Here is a 16,993-nt window from a genome sequence, read left to right on the forward strand (position 1 = left end):
TGATTGTTGACGATTTGGCATGATCTTGGATTGTTTGGTTCTTCGAAGCTCATCCTGGAGTTGCTGTCATAGCAACAGGTCCACAAACTTAAACCTGCTCGGGAGCAGGTTTATTTCATGTAAACCGGATTAGATTGCATCTTTTTAAGCAGAATTAAGAACGGGCCCCATGTGTGTAAATAGTCCATCAGTGTGGATTCCTCTGCTTGTAAACAAGAGTAATGACAGAATTTTCATTTTTGGGTGAACTATCCCTTTAATTGCTATTCTATGTAATATTTATGTGCAATTAAAGCAGCTCATTCACTTGTGCATACAAGGTAGCTAAAAATAAGTGACTGTATTAACATTATTATGTTATTTCACGAATCCAATCATCAAATTTGTCATTTCTAAATATAGATTATTTCTCATATATTCAGACAGATGGAAAATTGTTTGAAATTCAACCTTTACAAACATACTGTACATTTTTATTAACATATTTACAAAGACATAAGTAAAACATTTGCTTGAGAACATTTGCATATAACTATGAAAAACAAATATGAACAGCATAAAACTGAACAAAGGTTAGGCTTTGCCACTAAAAGTTGAATATAAAAATGCTACAAATAATGTGGAGCAATGCTAAAATACAACACACAGACAGCATTGAGCTGAAAACAGGCCAGTGCTTATTTAAAATGGAGGTTTGTTTCAAAGCTGCTCTTAAAAAAATATATAAATTATAAAGAAAGAAAAGTCACTTTCAAAAAATGTCATTCTCTGATAAAAAAAAAACATATTAGCAATTGATGCAAGAGAAATGACTGAGAGAAATGAACGTGTTTCTTATTCATAACTGGAAATAAAATACAGGTCGAAACCAACAAAAAACAATAATCAGTTAGGCTCAGATCAGACATGAATTATAATACAACTTTACATAACAAAAGAGTGCAACAGTATCAAAAACATAACTGAATTATTACTTATTTATCCTTAAATAAAATTATAATAACATAAAATAAATTATGTCAGCTGTTACTGAGGTACGTTTTCACTGCATCTCTTCAGTTGTGGTTCCTCTTGGTAAAAGTGTCCTGGGAAAAACTTCAAATATTCACACGTCTATACACCCGACTTGTCAAACTATATTTCTGACTATTTAGTTAGTTGTGACTGGTTTGTTATTCCAACCTTTGGCCTTAATCCATGTCTTCTAATTCATCAACTTCAGTAAAGATGTCACTGAAGAAGTACTTGGAGACACTTGTGGGTTCTTCATCTGAGTTCTGCTGAGTAGAGAAAGATCAAATCCGGTTTTATTAATACAAATATACAAAGTGACCATAAAAGCACTGCAATATCTGACCGCATGATACCTCAATGACAGATGCAGTGGTGAAAGCAGGGGTCTGTGAGGGTCGCTTTACTCCAGGGTTGGTTGCAGTGGTAACAGGTCCGGCTGCTATCCGCTTTCTCTCAGGACGTGCGGTGTTGACTGCTGGTTTTTGGGGGCCTGGTTTGGCCCCTCGATGAGCTGCTGGGGGTCCTTGTGTATTCTTCGACGAAATGAAGGACAGGAACCCTTTGAGTCTTCTGCCAGGTCTATTGGAAGACATCCAAATGAACAAAAATGGATCATAACATCTAGACCAATATTAAAGCCAATACACTGCCCTGGAGAGTTTGCAATGAAATTTGGTGATAATAAGCCTTTTTAGCAGGATTTTTTTTGTTTTTCAAGATGCAGGGCTGAGTTATTTTTTTTTCAAACCTCTGAAGATACACATTTTGCTTTAAAAACTAACAAAATGTAGAGCCACCCACCTTGTAAGCGGCCCACTTGTGGCGATAGGCGTGATTTGACTGACACTTTGCAAGTCTGATCTACTAGCCAACTCAACTGTCTTTTTGCCTGAGAGGTCCACTTTTCCCATGATGCCTTGGGAGGAACCCTCCTGGACAGAATCTTCAGAGACAGGTGAACGAGTATTATCGCTAGTCGCAGAAAGGTCTGTAGTTGCTTCTCTGTCAGAGATGGTGGTTGATATCGAGTCGTCCGTTGATGAAATGACAGCGGGTACAGTTTGCTCTGGCACTGATCTCGTCTCTCGTGTTGAAACGGGTAATGAGGTAGTCTGTTTAAAAGAGAGAGCTGCTGTGTCCTCTTTAGCATCACCACCTCGAGCGTTTCTCCGCGAAACAGGGATGGGTTTAACTTGCAGCTTTGCTGAACAGAAGAAAGTGCATTAAATTAAAGACATGCTTTAAGTTACGAAAAATTCTCTTTCTAAAAAAAAATGCTTTTCTTAACTCCAATTCATCAAAGAATCCTGAAAGAAAATGTATGATGGTTTCCACACACAACTGTTTTCAGCATCGATAATAATCAGAAATGTTTCTTGAGCAGCAAATCAGCATATTAGAATGTTTTCTGAAGGACACTGAAGACTGGAGTAAAGATGCTGGAAACTCAGCTTTGCATCACCGGAATAAATTACATTTTAAAATAATTTCAAATAGAAAACAGTTATTTTAAATTATAATAATATTTCTGTTTTTACTGTATTTTTTTAATCAAATAAATGCAACCTTGGTGAGCATAAGAGACTTCTTTCAAAAACATGACAAAATCTTCCCGATAACAAACTTTTGAAAGCTCCCTTACCTCTCCTGGTACTCTCAGGTATTTTTCTTTTCTTTTCCAGATGTTCCTTCTCATCATCAGTCCCCTCTACCACAAGGCTTTCCAATCCTTCCACTAACACATAAAGAAACTGGGTTATAGGGCAGTGCAATGCATTAACTGATGTTAAATCTGTACCATATATGCTCATTTTTAGAGCTGGAAATGTTCTCACCACGATGTTCTGCCTGACTCTCATCTTTGGTATTCTAGGAAGGAAATGGCCTCAGTTTTAGTCACATATCAGTATTTGTCTAGCATTTATAGTTTTTAAAGTCAAGATGCATGTTTTACCCCCTGAGATGTGGAGGCTGGTGTCTTGCGTTTCAATTCTCCTGTCCTAGATTTGCTCACGTCTCCCTGTTCACTTTTCTTTTCCTCATCCTCTGACACAGAAACTAAAGCGTCTGTGATCAGAAGGTGAGATACCCCCCTGCTCTCACTAGCACTGAAATTAAGCACAATAGGTAGAACATGGAAACATTTGCAAATAAGACTTAAATCCGCATTCATTTGGCTAACAAATTCTCTACCGAGACAAAACTTTCTCACAACATCCTCCTAATGTTTATTTAGCTCTCTCCAAGTGTTTATGGTATCAGATAACAGTTTAAAGCAAAGGTACCTTTGACCATGAGAATGCGACTCAGAGGCTGCCACAGGTGGGAGGAGCTCTGTCCGAAACCCCGCCCCCTCATCTAAAGTGGGTGGGATTTCTATGAGAGACAGTATAAACACAGGTTCCTCAGGCGTGGGCTCAGCAGATGTGTCTTCTGATTCACATCCAGGATGTTCCACAGTGCTGCCTTCACAAACTTCCTCAGGATTAGCTCTATTGATCTCATCCAGCATGACCACAGTTTTCTGTCTGGACTCGTTTTCAGAAACAACTGGCAGGGTGACATCTTTGACTGTCTGAATTACAGAGACATAACACAGGATTATAAACATGACATTTATTATTTTGATGTCCTTATTGTAATAATTCTACCTGACGTGGTTTGATAGTATTTAACACACATTTAACAGATATTTGACCTCTGCTGATTCAATGCTAGATGCTCCTTCTTGTTGAGCTGCACTTTTGGATACATCAAGTTCTGTGGTAACTACAGCACCTTCTTCAGGACTTTTAGTGAAAGTGGTCATGGAAGGCTGAGCAGCAGATGGCTTCTCATTTAATACTGCAAGAAAACATATGCAAACATAAACAGATATTTGCTTTTGTTTTTAAATGATTTTAATAAATACATTATTAACTTATATGTTGCATAATAAATTGGATTTAATTTTAATAAAATTTTCAATCATTATTTTTGTGACAATAAATCACATTTACACACAATATTCTTAAAAGATTGGATGATAACATAATGAACATTCTTATAAGTAATTTTAAAATACTGGAAAAAAATATATAATTTATAGTAGGACTAACACAGATTTGAAGTTTTTTAATCATTATTATTTAAACAATCATGTAAATTCTAATAAAAAATCATATATATTACAATAATGAATGAATGAATAAATAAATAGTTTCATTCAATCTTATGTTTCATAATAAAATGGAACCTGGTTTTAATGAAATTTTCAATCTTTTTTTTTTTTTTTGCAACAATAAAGCACATTTCGAAACCAATTGTTTAAAAAAAAATCTATTGCTGTAATCACAAAAAATACATATTATTAAAAAGTTAAAATAATTTATACATGGTATTATGTTAATTTCTGCTTGTTTTTTGTTTTTTAACAATCATATCACAGTGATGAAAATGAGAATGAGAATTTAAAAAATATGAATACAAAAAATATATATGCAAAATGCAAATATAAAAAAAGTTACAGATGGATAATAGATAAAACATAATCGTGGCTGTTACCTGCTGTGGTTGATGTCGTGCTGCTTTGTGTCTGTGCGCGTCTGGATGTCTGAATCAGGTTTGGTTGAGGTTTGAGTCCGCGGTACCTCCTGACAGGTTTAGAGGGCTCAACTGATGTGCTCTGAGACTCGTTCACACTGAAACAACATACAGACATTTTTAAATATCAGTCTCATATTATGGAATCTGAATTGTTGCTATTGGAAGTGTTGGTTTTAGATATTCAAGGAACCATGTTAATATGCAAACGGTTCTATTTATTAATTTTTTTTAAATTTATTAAATTAAAAAAGTTACACCACAAAAGAGAGAACACTGACTAACACTATCAGTGAAAAACTTATAAATAAATAATTTAAAAAACTAAATAAATGGGCCATATACGACACTTCTAATACCTTTTAGTCAGCTGTGGTTCTGATCTCGCCCCTTCTTGTTCTTCTATATTTTCCTCTGTGATTATATCATCATTCTTTCTCTTCAAAGATAAGACAGATCCATTATCTTCTTTAGTCACTCTTTCAGGAATGACTTTGGGACTGTCTTCTCTTCTTTCAGATGATATATCCGGCTGTAGTACCTCAGGGCCGATGGTAGAGGAGTCTGGCAGGTGATCCACAGGAACACCGCCTTCTTGCATTGCATTTTTATCCTGTTCTGTGGAAGACGGACCCTTAGAGGTCCCCAAAGAACCTGTGACAAGTTCTGGAGAGATTTGCTGCTGTGGAGCTCGTCTGGTTCTCAAACCTTGACCAATATTAGGTTTGGGTTTGGAGAATCGACCTCTTTTGCTTGGTGGAAACTGTGTCTCATGTTGAATGGGAGCAGGATGAGCATCGGTTGTCTGTGATTTGATTGGGTCTTCTGTCTGGGTGGAGGTTTCTTCAGCAGAAGGTTCTGGAATATGAGTTTCACAGCTCGAAAATTCAACGTCACCTTTTGTCTCTGACTCGCAGCTTACAGAAGAACCAGACATGATGGCTGTTTCTGTGATAACTTCCTCATGGACGACCTCTTCATGTACAACAATCTCATTTCCACCTGAAAAAGATTTTGATCAATCAATCATCTTGATTTGATTTAAAGGAAAAAAGTTAATTTGGACTGAAGGAAATAAGAGGGTTGAACTATGAAGTTATTCTTACTTGTACAGGGCATTTCTGATGTCTGGATCATCTGAGCTGAGTTCCCGATGGTCAGAAGAGTCTGGGCTGCTTCATTGTTGATCTCTTTACATACTGAACGATAGATGTATAAAAATTAACTACCAGAATTTTAAAGCTTTTGGGTAAAATATCTGCATTGCATGTAGTGGTGGGTGATATAAGCAAAAGGTAAATCACATAATATTCTTTAAAGTTTGGATGATAACATAATATACATATTCTTATGGAAAAGTAATTTAAAATTACTGGAAAAAATAAATAACTATATATCATTTATAGTAGAACCAACACAAATTTAAATGTTTTTATTTTTATTATTTAAACAATCATGTACATTGTAATAAAACAAATCATATATAATACAATTAAAAAAATTATGAATAAATAGTTTTATTGAATCCAAAAATTTGACTTCTATCAATGCATTTTTGCCCATTTTTATTTCATAAAAGCTTTTTTCATCAATTGAACATTGATGTAAATTGAAATTAAATAAAATTATCATAAATATTTTTTAAATCCAAACATATATTATTATTATTATAACAAATTATGTACATGGAAATTAAATTAAAAAAATTAATTATTATTATTTTTTTCTCTCAGAAAACTGCCTTCTGGATCTTGCCCAATTAAATGTTGGGATATAACATTTCAGTGCATACCGGAGACCTTTTTGACTACATATGATAACTAGACACAAATGCATGGTTAATCCATATAATAACAATTCATTTGGCAGTTCTTTCAGCTCATCAGAGAATTCTTCCTTGAGAGAGAGTTTCGTCTTACCCTCCATGTGGTCTGGGTCAAGAAACTCTATGACATCCTTCAAAACAAATCAGACACAAATTAGTACCATCTCATCAAACACTACAAAAACATTCAATTTCCAAAGTGGAGAAACTAAATTCAATTTCACTGCAGATAACAAAAAAAAGGAAAATGTAGAGATGGTCCTCACTGCAGAACACAAGATCCAGAGGGGCGAGGTTGGATCCAGATCCAACTCCTCCCACCTTACATATACTTAAACCTCCCCGTCTCCACTCCCTGATCCCTAAACCCACCCATCTCCACCCCTAAACCTACCATCTCCACCCCCTAGATGTGGATCCAACACCGTCCCCTGGATCTTTGTTCTGCAGTGAGGGGCTACTGAAAATGTATGTGCATTTATGATGGACACAGCAACAGTAAACAGAGGAAGCGTCAAATGTGACGAGAGACATAGATGATGTTGGTGAGACTTACAACAAGCATGTCCAACTGGCTAACATGCACCGTGCCCTGATCACATGACAACTCGGGGCACAAAGCATTCTGGGATGTGCCCAGGATATCAGGCACATTCACAGAAATGTCCAGCTGGGAGACAATGGGAATGAATCACAATAGAGGGAAGGACAATGAAAGGTAGAAAGGTTGTGAGTTTATGATATGACATGCAGAAATTAATATGAACAAAATGGCAAAACAAAAATAAACTCAATTTTTGAAAACCATAACATAATTTATGAAAAAACAAGCACACTGATGCCAATAATATGTGATAAAGGTGGTCCCACTAGGGTCCTCTTTCTTATGATAATACATAAACATACCTCTTCCATGGTTTCTACCACCTCTGAATTAACAGGAGGTAGATGGCGTAAACTCATTGGCACAAATGCCTGGTTTTCCTCTTCAGGATTTGAAGGAAAGTCTTCCTGGCTCAGGACAGATTCTTCTACTTCCTCCTCCTCATCACCATCTTCAGTTCCAGAGGCCAGTAAGGTCACCAGTCTAGATTTCCCCCTCCTAGGCATGCCCCGTTTCAATCTGGGACCTGGTTTTAATTTAGCTCTCCGGCCAGGTGCCTTAATGTCCTGACCACGAACTTTGGAAAACACAGGAAGATCAGAGAGCTCTTCCTCATCTTCCTCTTCCTCTGCCGCTGCCTGTATTACATGCTGAGAGAGCTTAGGGATCCTTCCTGACCTAAATAAAAGAGAAATGATAATTAGCATGACAACCAAAACTGAAAACAAGACCACAGAATAATGCCAAAAAATATAATGATCATCAAAAATAAAATAAATTGATTCAAACATCAATCATACTTGTTTATCACATGATTCTGGACCTATTCACAATTACATCTGCATTGCATGTAAAAAATATTTAAAATAATTTATGGCAATAGAAGTAAAGCTGCAACAAAATAAAATATAGATATTAAATGAACAACTTAAAATTCTGAGAAATTCTGCATAGGCAACTAACTGAAATAAGTAGTTTAAGTTAAAGTACTAAAATTACTAAAACTAATCTGAAATCAAAATAATATATTTTTTTTAAATGACAAAAGCACATGAAATGACTAAAACTAAAACAAACATTAAATAAATATAACCCCCCCCCAAAAATATATATATAAAACCCAACTCAAAATATTAATAAATACTGTAACAGTATATAAATAATACTACAAAAATGCAGTTGCATTGAGATCCTTAAACGGTTATTAAAATGATCTAAAGATTCTCACACTTACCTGGTTGGTTTATTGAATATCTGTTCTTGTACAGCACTCAGGTCAGGTTCTTCTTCCTCTAAATCTTCCAGTTCAAGGAGAACTGCAGACTGCTTCTTCTCTTTTACAGAGGCTGAAGGCACCTAAAAAGAGCAAATTATACAATTTATTAGATAAAACAGGCAGATAAAAATGACTTTGTACAGTAATACACTAATACACATAAAACTATCACATCAAACAGCTGAAAACGTCACCTTGGGGTACTTGTCCATCTTACTCTCCTCTCCGGCTGAGGTCCCGTTCTCTTTGCCTTTAGGCACAGGGCGCCTGTTCCCCCATCTGCGGCTGAGGTCTGGGATCGGTCTCTGCGGTCGACCTTTGAGCCGAGCTGGCTTAATAGCAGAACTATTGTATCTACTAGAAAAAGTTTCATTTTCAGCCCCCAAATCATCTTATAACATTATAAATTATAACTGCACTAGTAGTGCAGAAATTGCATTACAGTTCAAAAGTTTGGGTTCAGTAAGAGTTGTTTTTTTTCTTCAAATTAATTAATACTTTTATTTAAATATTTTAAATAAATGCTGTTCTTTTGAACCTTTTCATTCAATAAAGAATCATGAACGAAAATTCATCATGGTTTTCACAAAACAGCAGCACAACAGTATTCAAAACTGATAATAATAAAAACAAATGTTTTTGCTGATGAAAATTTAGTTTTTTCATCACAGGACTATATGCCATTTTAAAATACATTCAAATAGAAAATAGTTATTTTAAATTGTAATAATATTTCACAATATTACAGTTTTTCTGTATTTTTATCAAATAAGTGCAGCTTAGGTGAGCATAAAAGAGACTTCTTTCAAAGATATTAAAAAAAAATCTAACCGACCCCAAACGTTTGAATGGTAGTGTACATGTAAATGCACCTTTAAACTGAATAATGTGAGATATCTGTAACCTTTTAATAATATATTTGGGTTAATTCTTACCTGTCATCTTGTGACTGGCCATCAGAAGTAAGATTTTCACAGTCCTCCGGTTTATCTATTTCAGCTACAAAACATGAAAAAAAAAATGTAAAAAGTTGGAATTTGAGTTTGAATTTATTTATTACGATTAACCCCTTGAGATGTAACATCTCGTTTTCGAGGGGGTCCCAAAATACAACGCATCACAATCACAACAAAATAACATAAAACAAAACAAAACACAAATTAACAATACATCCAAAAAGTGAATTAAATAATAACATTTTTTTTTTTTTTTAAACGCACTAAAGTTTCATTAGGCATAGGCTGTTATTTCCAATTCATCTGGACTTTTACAAGACAATGAAAATGCTTTTTTTTTTTTTTTTTATTGTTCCTTGCATACCCTCTCCATTTGTCCTCTTGATGATTCTCCTGTCTGGAGTATTCGTCCCTCTTCCTCTGCACTTCTTTGGAGTGGTATCACTTCCTCCATCATTTGAGAGGTCCTCATTCTCCTTTTCTCCAGCCACCACATCACTGTCTGAATCCGATGAAGAGTCCATTTCCTTTCTTTTAGCTGCTGCATCAGAAAATAGTGCAACTGTACATGAGAACTTGTCCAAAAAACTGTGAATCATAAACAGATGGACAGAAAAAAAAAAAAAAACTGACCTCTCACTTTCCTTTGGACTCTCCTCTGCGCTTTAGCCAACTTGATTAGCTCCTCGTTTTTTAGGATCTGCTCCATTAAGTTTTTGAAGAAATCTAGATCCAAACGCCGCTTCTCCTCTGAAAATGCACTTCAGTTTACTTCATTTTCAACCAAATGTCTTAAAACGTAATTTAATAAGGAACCAATTTCAGTTTTAAAAGTTAGTTTAAAGGGGTCATATGATGTTGCTAAAAAGAACATTATTTTGTGTATTTGGTGTAATGAAATGCGTTTATGCGGTTTAAGGTAAAAAAAAACATATTATTTTCCACATACTGTACATTATTGTTTCTCCTCTATGCCCCGCCTTTCTGAAACGCGTCGATTTTTACAAAACTCATCGGTCTGAAAAGCATCTAATATTTTGATATTTAATTTCCATGATCTAAATATTCTATAGTTTGTTGTCATTTGGAAGTGTGTAGGCCTTCTTGCATTATTATTATGCTGTTACATTATGATTCTATATTCAGTGGCATAAAATGGTCTTTAAAATGACAATAATATCGCTTATCGCAATTATTTCTGGGGCAATATATCGCACAACAAAAAGTTATTATCGTGACAGGCCTAGTTGCATCCAGTGGGGACATAATTTCGGATTATAATGACTTATAATGTCTTTTAACGCGTTGCGTTGCATCGCGCCGCGTAAACATAAAATACACTCCAAAGAGAAAAGAAAAATTGAAATCGCATCATATGACCCCTTTAAAGAAGTAAAAGGTCACTTACTAAAAGCTTTATCTATTCTCCATGAGTTATTTCTCTCCTCTTTCTTGAACTTGTTCTAGAGGAATGAGCGAACAGCAAAGAAGAGGGTAATAAGATGAGCTTGCATTTTACACCACCAAATCAGCATATTAGAATGATTTCTGAAGGATCATGTGACACTGAAGACTGGAGTAATGATGCTGAAAATTCAGCTTTGCATCACAGGAATAAAGTTCATTCTAACATATTAAAATAGAACATTTTGAATTGTAATATTTCACAATATTACTGTTTTTACTGTATTTACTGTACAGCCATGGTGAGCATAAGAGACTTAGTTCAAAAACATTTTGAACTAAAAATGTACAAACTCCAAACTTTTAAACAATAGTGTAGATGGTGAAATCAAGTACTATATAAAGTTTAGAGCACAAAACACAAAGATATTGTGACCACCTTAATCTCAATTCGAGCTCGGTGTGGAAACAACTGACCAATCATGGAGAAGTCTGTCCCCACCATGCTGATGGCCAAGTAAAACATTTCAGTCTCTGGAAGAGTCAAAGAAAAGATCCTATATAAATGAAATGTATAACAGACGTTGGATTAAGAGGTGCATTTTGACTGACTTCCGACCTCCATTGGACCAGGGTTTGGTGTAGGTGCCCTTCCTAAAGCTGGAGTAGGTGGTGGTAGAGCCACGTTCAAATATAGGATCTCTGTCTTCTGCCGGATTGGGTCCTTTTGCCCTTGACACCTGGACTGTTAAACTACACACACACACACACAACAAAATAAAAAGCTGTTTAACGTAGGAAGTTCACCTTCAATTCTACTAAAATTAATTCTCTAGGTTCTGGACTACATTTCTCAGCAGCTCAGGGGGGAAAAGTGTCACTGACCTCTCCTCGTCTATAATCAGAGAACCATCCTCTGCCACCTTCACCCTGGGCACTAGAAGAGGCTCTTCCTCCTCTGGCTGGGTTTCTTGCATTCTTTCCTCATCTTCTTCATTACCAACATCTTCTACAACTGTCTCCTGAACTGATGGAGCAGCTGGAGTCTTAGAAGACCTGAAGAGAAAAATCATAATTCTAAATCATAAACGAGAAAACAATATCTTATATTGGCATCAAGGTGATAGAGAGAGTGATCAGGCTTACGTTGGTGTAGGAGAGTCATCTAATACTGTCTCTGATGCTTTCTGCTCCTCTTCTGTGAAAGACCTGTACAGAAAAACAAGACAGGGTTTGATATAAATCAAGGCATAGGAAACTAGAAAATACTGTCAAATAGAGGTTTGTCGTAATTGCTGCACAGCATTGCAAATCCAATAACAGAATTTCCATCTACATGCACTTCTAAAACACACAGAGGAATTAAGAGCGGCACATACTTCATTGGGTTGGAAACAGGCAGGTAATAGATCAGCTCTCTCATGGTCATTTTAGTGTGGTCTTTGGGTGCTTTGCATTCTTTGATTCCCATCTTGGGTTTCTTCTTGTCTTCCTAAATGTATGCATTAATGAAGAGGTCAGGGTTTCATATTAAAAGCATTGAAATAATTCCCTTACAAATTCCCCATAAAGTGTCCTAACATATGTAAGGATCAAACAGCACTTATTAAACTGTGATTAAATGAAAATCCTATTTAACCTGGGACTAAACTAAACTAATCTATACCAATATATACACATACATATACACATCCATACATACATTAAATGAGTGGGATTTTATATATTTTATTCAAATATACACTACTGCTATTTTTTTTACATTTTGAAAGAAATAATACTTTTATGTAGCATTAAATTGCTCAAAGGTGACAGTAGAGAATTTTATAATGTTACTAAAAATAAATTTTCAAATAAATGCTGTTCTGTTGAATTTTCTACTAATTGAATCCTGAAGAAAAATCTATCATGGCTTCCACAAAAATATTAAGTAACTGATTTTAACATTGATAATTATAAGAGGATCATGTCATACTGAAGACTAAAGTAATGGCTGCTGAAAATTCAGCTTTGTAATCATCGAAATAAATTACATTTTAATATATATATATAACAGAAAAAGGTTATTTTAAATTTTAATAATATTTCACAATATTACTGTTTTGCTGTATTTTTAATTAAATAAATGCAGCCTTGGTGAACATAAGAGACTTTGCTCAGCTATTTAAAAAACATAACTTTCTACATCTTACTAACCCCACTCTTAACATGCTTTGATCCAAACATGCCTTGATTATTTCTGAGTAGGATTTTATTGTTTATTCTTTAGCCAGATTTTAGTTTTTGGTTTAAATATTTGGAACTAGCTGCCAATGTCTGGAGCAAAATACTGCTTTTCTGAAAAAAAAATAAAAATAAATTAGAGCACACCTAAATACTGAGATACAAATCCAGACAGCAAACTAATATAAAACACATACATACCTTTTGTTTGTTCATTTCTTTTTTAAGAAGCTCCCGAAGTTTCCGTGCCTGAGCTAACCTGACCATGTCTGCTGGGTCGTTCAGAGATTTCAAGGATTTGATTATCTTCGATGGCGTCTTAAGTTTATGAAGTCTTTCTCTTAACAGATCCATTTGGCTCTGGCCCGGAGACGGCCCAGAATCACTCTCCTGTTGTACAACCAAGTCTTCCACAGCTGAACGAGCCGGAGGGTTTTCACTGTCCAAAACGGTATCAGGTTGGGAAGTTATAAGTGGATGTTGGGACTCCCCTTGCTGAATGGTCAATGGCACAAGAGTGTCCTCCAATCCCCCATCCTTTTGCATCTCTTGGTCATTCTGCAGTGGGGCTGCAGGGATGGGCTGAACTTATACATACATTAAATGAGTGGGATTTTATATATTTTATTCAAATATACACTACTGCTATTTTTTTTAACATTTTGAAAGAAATAATACTTTTATGTAGCATTAAATTGCTCAAAGGTGACAGTAGAGAATCTTATAATGTTACTAAAAATTAATTTTCAAATAAATGCTGTTCTGTTGAATTTTCTACTAATTGAATCCTGAAGAAAAATCTATCATGGCTTCCACAAAAATATTAAGTAACTGATTTTAACATTGATAATTATAAGAGGATCATGTCATACTGAAGACTAAAGTAATGGCTGCTGAAAATTCAGCTTTGTAATCATCGAAATAAATTACATTTTAATATATATATATAACAGAAAAAGGTTATTTTAAATTTTAATAATAATATTTCACAATATTACTGTTTTGCTGTATTTTTAATTAAATAAATGCAGCCTTGGTGAACATAAGAGACTTTGCTCAGCTATTTAAAAAACATAACTTTCTACATCTTACTAACCCCACTCTTAACATGCTTTGATCCAAACATGCCTTGATTATTTCTGAGTAGGATTTTATTGTTTATTCTTTAGCCAGATTTTAGTTTTTGGTTTAAATATTTGGAACTAGCTGCCAATGTCTGGAGCAAAATACTGCTTTTCTGAAGAAAAAAATAAAAATAAATTAGAGCACACCTAAATACTGAGATACAAATCCAGACAGCAAACTAATATAAAACACATACATACCTTTTGTTTGTTCATTTCTTTTTTAAGAAGCTCCCGAAGTTTCCGTGCCTGAGCTAACCTGACCATGTCTGCTGGGTCGTTCAGAGATTTCAAGGATTTGATTATCTTCGATGGCGTCTTAAGTTTATGAAGTCTTTCTCTTAACAGATCCATTTGGCTCTGGCCCGGAGACGGCCCAGAATCACTCTCCTGTTGTACAACCAAGTCTTCCACAGCTGAACGAGCCGGAGGGTTTTCACTGTCCAAAACGGTATCAGGTTGGGAAGTTATAAGTGGATGTTGGGACTCCCCTTGCTGAATGGTCAATGGCACAAGAGTGTCCTCCAATCCCCCATCCTTTTGCATCTCTTGGTCATTCTGCAGTGGGGCTGCAGGGATGGGCTGAACTTTGGCCTGTCTGCCTCCTCCAGAAGGTCTCCATCTTCCAGGAAGCCTGGGGTTATGGACAGGCGCAGGTATCTGAAGGGAAGACTCTTCAGAGGGGGTTGAGGTTTCAGGTTCACTGGGTGTTACTGGTTTTACAGGGGACTTGGATGGGGATTTAGGAGTCTTGGAAGAGGCTGGAGAGGCTCGTGGTTTGGCCAGGTTGGGCAGAGCTGTGAAGCGTTTCCTCCTCTGAGGGCCAGAAGTCGCAGAGGTGCTTGTTGAATCCTGGGCATCAGAACTTTTAGATGCTGCATCCCTGTTGTGAAGCAAAGAATCAGTGATAAAATGGGCAAACTCTCTTGCATAACATAATATTTCACCTAACTTTTTTTTTTTGAGGAATAGACCAAAATTTATGGGTAGTTTAAGTTAAACTTCAAGCAGCTTTATCCTATGATGTGACGTGCTGTAATTTGCTACAGCTAAAATTAATCTGTAATCAGTAATTACTAGACATGCAATTTTTATAAACTAATATTAATTGACAACTTGATGGAACATTTGATCTTTTAAAAATTCATTTGTCACATTGAAGGACCGATTACAAAAAGAAAAAAGTGAACAATAATTTGCTACAGCTAAAATTAATCTTCTGTAATCAGTAATTACTAGACATGCAATTTTTATAAACTAATATTAATTGACAACTTGATGGAACATTTGAACTTTTAAAAATTCATTTGTCACATTGAAGGACCGATTACAAAAAGAAAAAAGTGAACAAAGTCATTAAAAAAGGTGAAATATGAATTAGTATTCATTCACTTATATAATTTAATAATACATAACATGTTATATATTATATATGCATATATGTATGAAAAAAGGTTCAAAAAACTTTCCTGATGTCTTTATTCAAATTGCGTGATTCTAAATAATAAATACACTCTTTAATTAAATGTAGTCAGATGTTTATTAAACGGAAAGTGTCAGACTCACTCTCCGTGTTTAGTGGCCTCCAACTGGTCACTCGGGCAGCTGCTCTGAGACGCTTCCTCATTGGTCCACTCCAAAGTTGCTATAGGTGGGTCAGTCTTCAACTTATCAACCGTGACCTCTGACCCCTCAGATGGAGCGGAGTCAGCAGAAGCCTGGGGAGGCTGAACATTATCTACAGACGCATCTCGAGAGGCTGTCTGAACTCGGCCTGTGGGCTTTACATTGGGCCGAACACTGATTCTCGATCTGCGTATCATGTTTGTCTGAGGGAAAAGCATAGAAGATAAATATATAGGCTATATACATATATTAGGGATGCCACAATTACGTAATCGTTCAAAGCGGCAATTAATCGTTCAAAGTCCACTTATGTTATTCTGTGTGCTTAAGATGCTTTTTTTTTCTTTCTACATGTTATCTTAAGGGTTTTTCCATTGTTTTAATTTTAGTTTTAGTATAACTCTATAATACCATTTATATTTTTTACTTTTTTTTACAATTTAAAGAAGAAACCAATCCGATGTATAGGCCTAGTTGACATTTGAGGCTTAATACTATAGAAAAGCACTTAAAGTTTTTCAGTTAGTGTTTTCAGCTTGTTTATTTTCATATAAAAAGAAGGCATGCAGTTGCATCAAACAATGTCATTTGTGATAATCGTAATTAATAATCGCAATCACAATTTCAAGGCAATAATCGACAATCATGATTTTTGTCATAATCGTGCAGCCCTAACATATATAGAGGAAAAATGCATGCATATATATATATATATATATATATATATATATATAATTTGCAAATAACAGACTTCAGTTAACAGGTTAGCTCAGTTCAGTTCATTATAAGTATACTGTCATGCAAGCTAAAAGTCTTTCCGCGGGTCTTAAATTAATGTTGACAGTTGAAGGTGGTCTTAGTCCCAAATCCGATTTAATGTAATAGACTATATGTTTCTTAAATTAACAATAACAAAACAGAAACATGTGACAACTACAGTGACGTTTACAACATTTCTGTTTATTGCATCAACTCAAAAAACATTTACGAACTACTTTAAATCGAATTTTCATTTCTCACTTCAAAGCACAAATATTTAGTTTACAGCTACTCGCAACAAATTTCGATTTTCTACATATTTTTTTAAATGTTTTTTTCTTCGACTGTCCATTGAGTGTGCCGTCCCTGTCCAACAATGTCCATTAACCTCGTATGCTAGACGGTTTATTAGAGCAACGTTGCTTTTCACAAAACCACAATGAGTATAAAGCTGTGGAAATATCATAAACTTACTTTATTTGGTATTGCAGGGTGATTTTATAGTAAAATCTTCAGCGGCTCACGTCCTCCATGCTTGCTGTTTGTTACTGGGCATGCGCACTGTATGAGGTGTGAGGCCCGGAACGAACGTTTCTTCTC

General features: G+C 35.3%; 1 protein-coding gene across 1 annotated transcript; it reads right to left on the minus strand.

The window, feature by feature from the left end:
• Nucleotides 1–749: 749 nt before the first annotated feature.
• On the minus strand, nucleotides 750–16,943 carry LOC107739669 (transcription factor TFIIIB component B'' homolog). The gene is made up of 28 exons (XM_016551843.1): nucleotides 16,868–16,943; nucleotides 15,575–15,837; nucleotides 14,210–14,891; nucleotides 12,041–12,153; nucleotides 11,808–11,870; nucleotides 11,547–11,717; nucleotides 11,281–11,414; nucleotides 11,101–11,195; nucleotides 10,666–10,720; nucleotides 9,891–10,007; nucleotides 9,622–9,798; nucleotides 9,237–9,300; nucleotides 8,496–8,658; nucleotides 8,260–8,381; nucleotides 7,328–7,703; nucleotides 6,978–7,091; nucleotides 6,516–6,552; nucleotides 5,703–5,795; nucleotides 4,956–5,598; nucleotides 4,558–4,694; nucleotides 3,713–3,858; nucleotides 3,300–3,589; nucleotides 2,969–3,122; nucleotides 2,850–2,883; nucleotides 2,657–2,749; nucleotides 1,816–2,218; nucleotides 1,368–1,593; nucleotides 750–1,280 (listed from the first exon to the last, which is right to left on the minus strand). Exons 2-28 carry the CDS (start codon nucleotides 15,829–15,831, stop codon nucleotides 1,191–1,193), a joined length of 5,049 nt encoding a protein of 1,682 aa, XP_016407329.1. The 5' UTR covers nucleotides 15,832–15,837; nucleotides 16,868–16,943; the 3' UTR covers nucleotides 750–1,190.
• Nucleotides 16,944–16,993: the final 50 nt, after the last annotated feature.

The sequence above is a fragment of the Sinocyclocheilus rhinocerous genome, unplaced genomic scaffold (assembly GCF_001515625.1).
Source record: "Sinocyclocheilus rhinocerous isolate Xijiao unplaced genomic scaffold, SAMN03320098_v1.1 scaffold585, whole genome shotgun sequence".
Taxonomy (NCBI): Eukaryota; Metazoa; Chordata; class Actinopteri; order Cypriniformes; family Cyprinidae; genus Sinocyclocheilus; species Sinocyclocheilus rhinocerous.

Bases quoted from the DNA above. Each gene is read 5' to 3' on its own strand.
- LOC107739669 (XM_016551843.1), bottom strand. From the start codon at position 15,831: ATGATACGCAGATCGAGAATCAGTGTTCGGCCCAATGTAAAGCCCACA. The intron at 14,892-15,574 runs GTGAGTCTGACA...GCTTCACAACAG, and splicing joins GAGGCCACTAAACACGGAGA to GGATGCAGCATCTAAAAGTT. The intron at 3,123-3,299 runs GTACCTTTGCTT...GCTTAATTTCAG, and splicing joins TCGCATTCTCATGGTCAAAG to TGCTAGTGAGAGCAGGGGGG.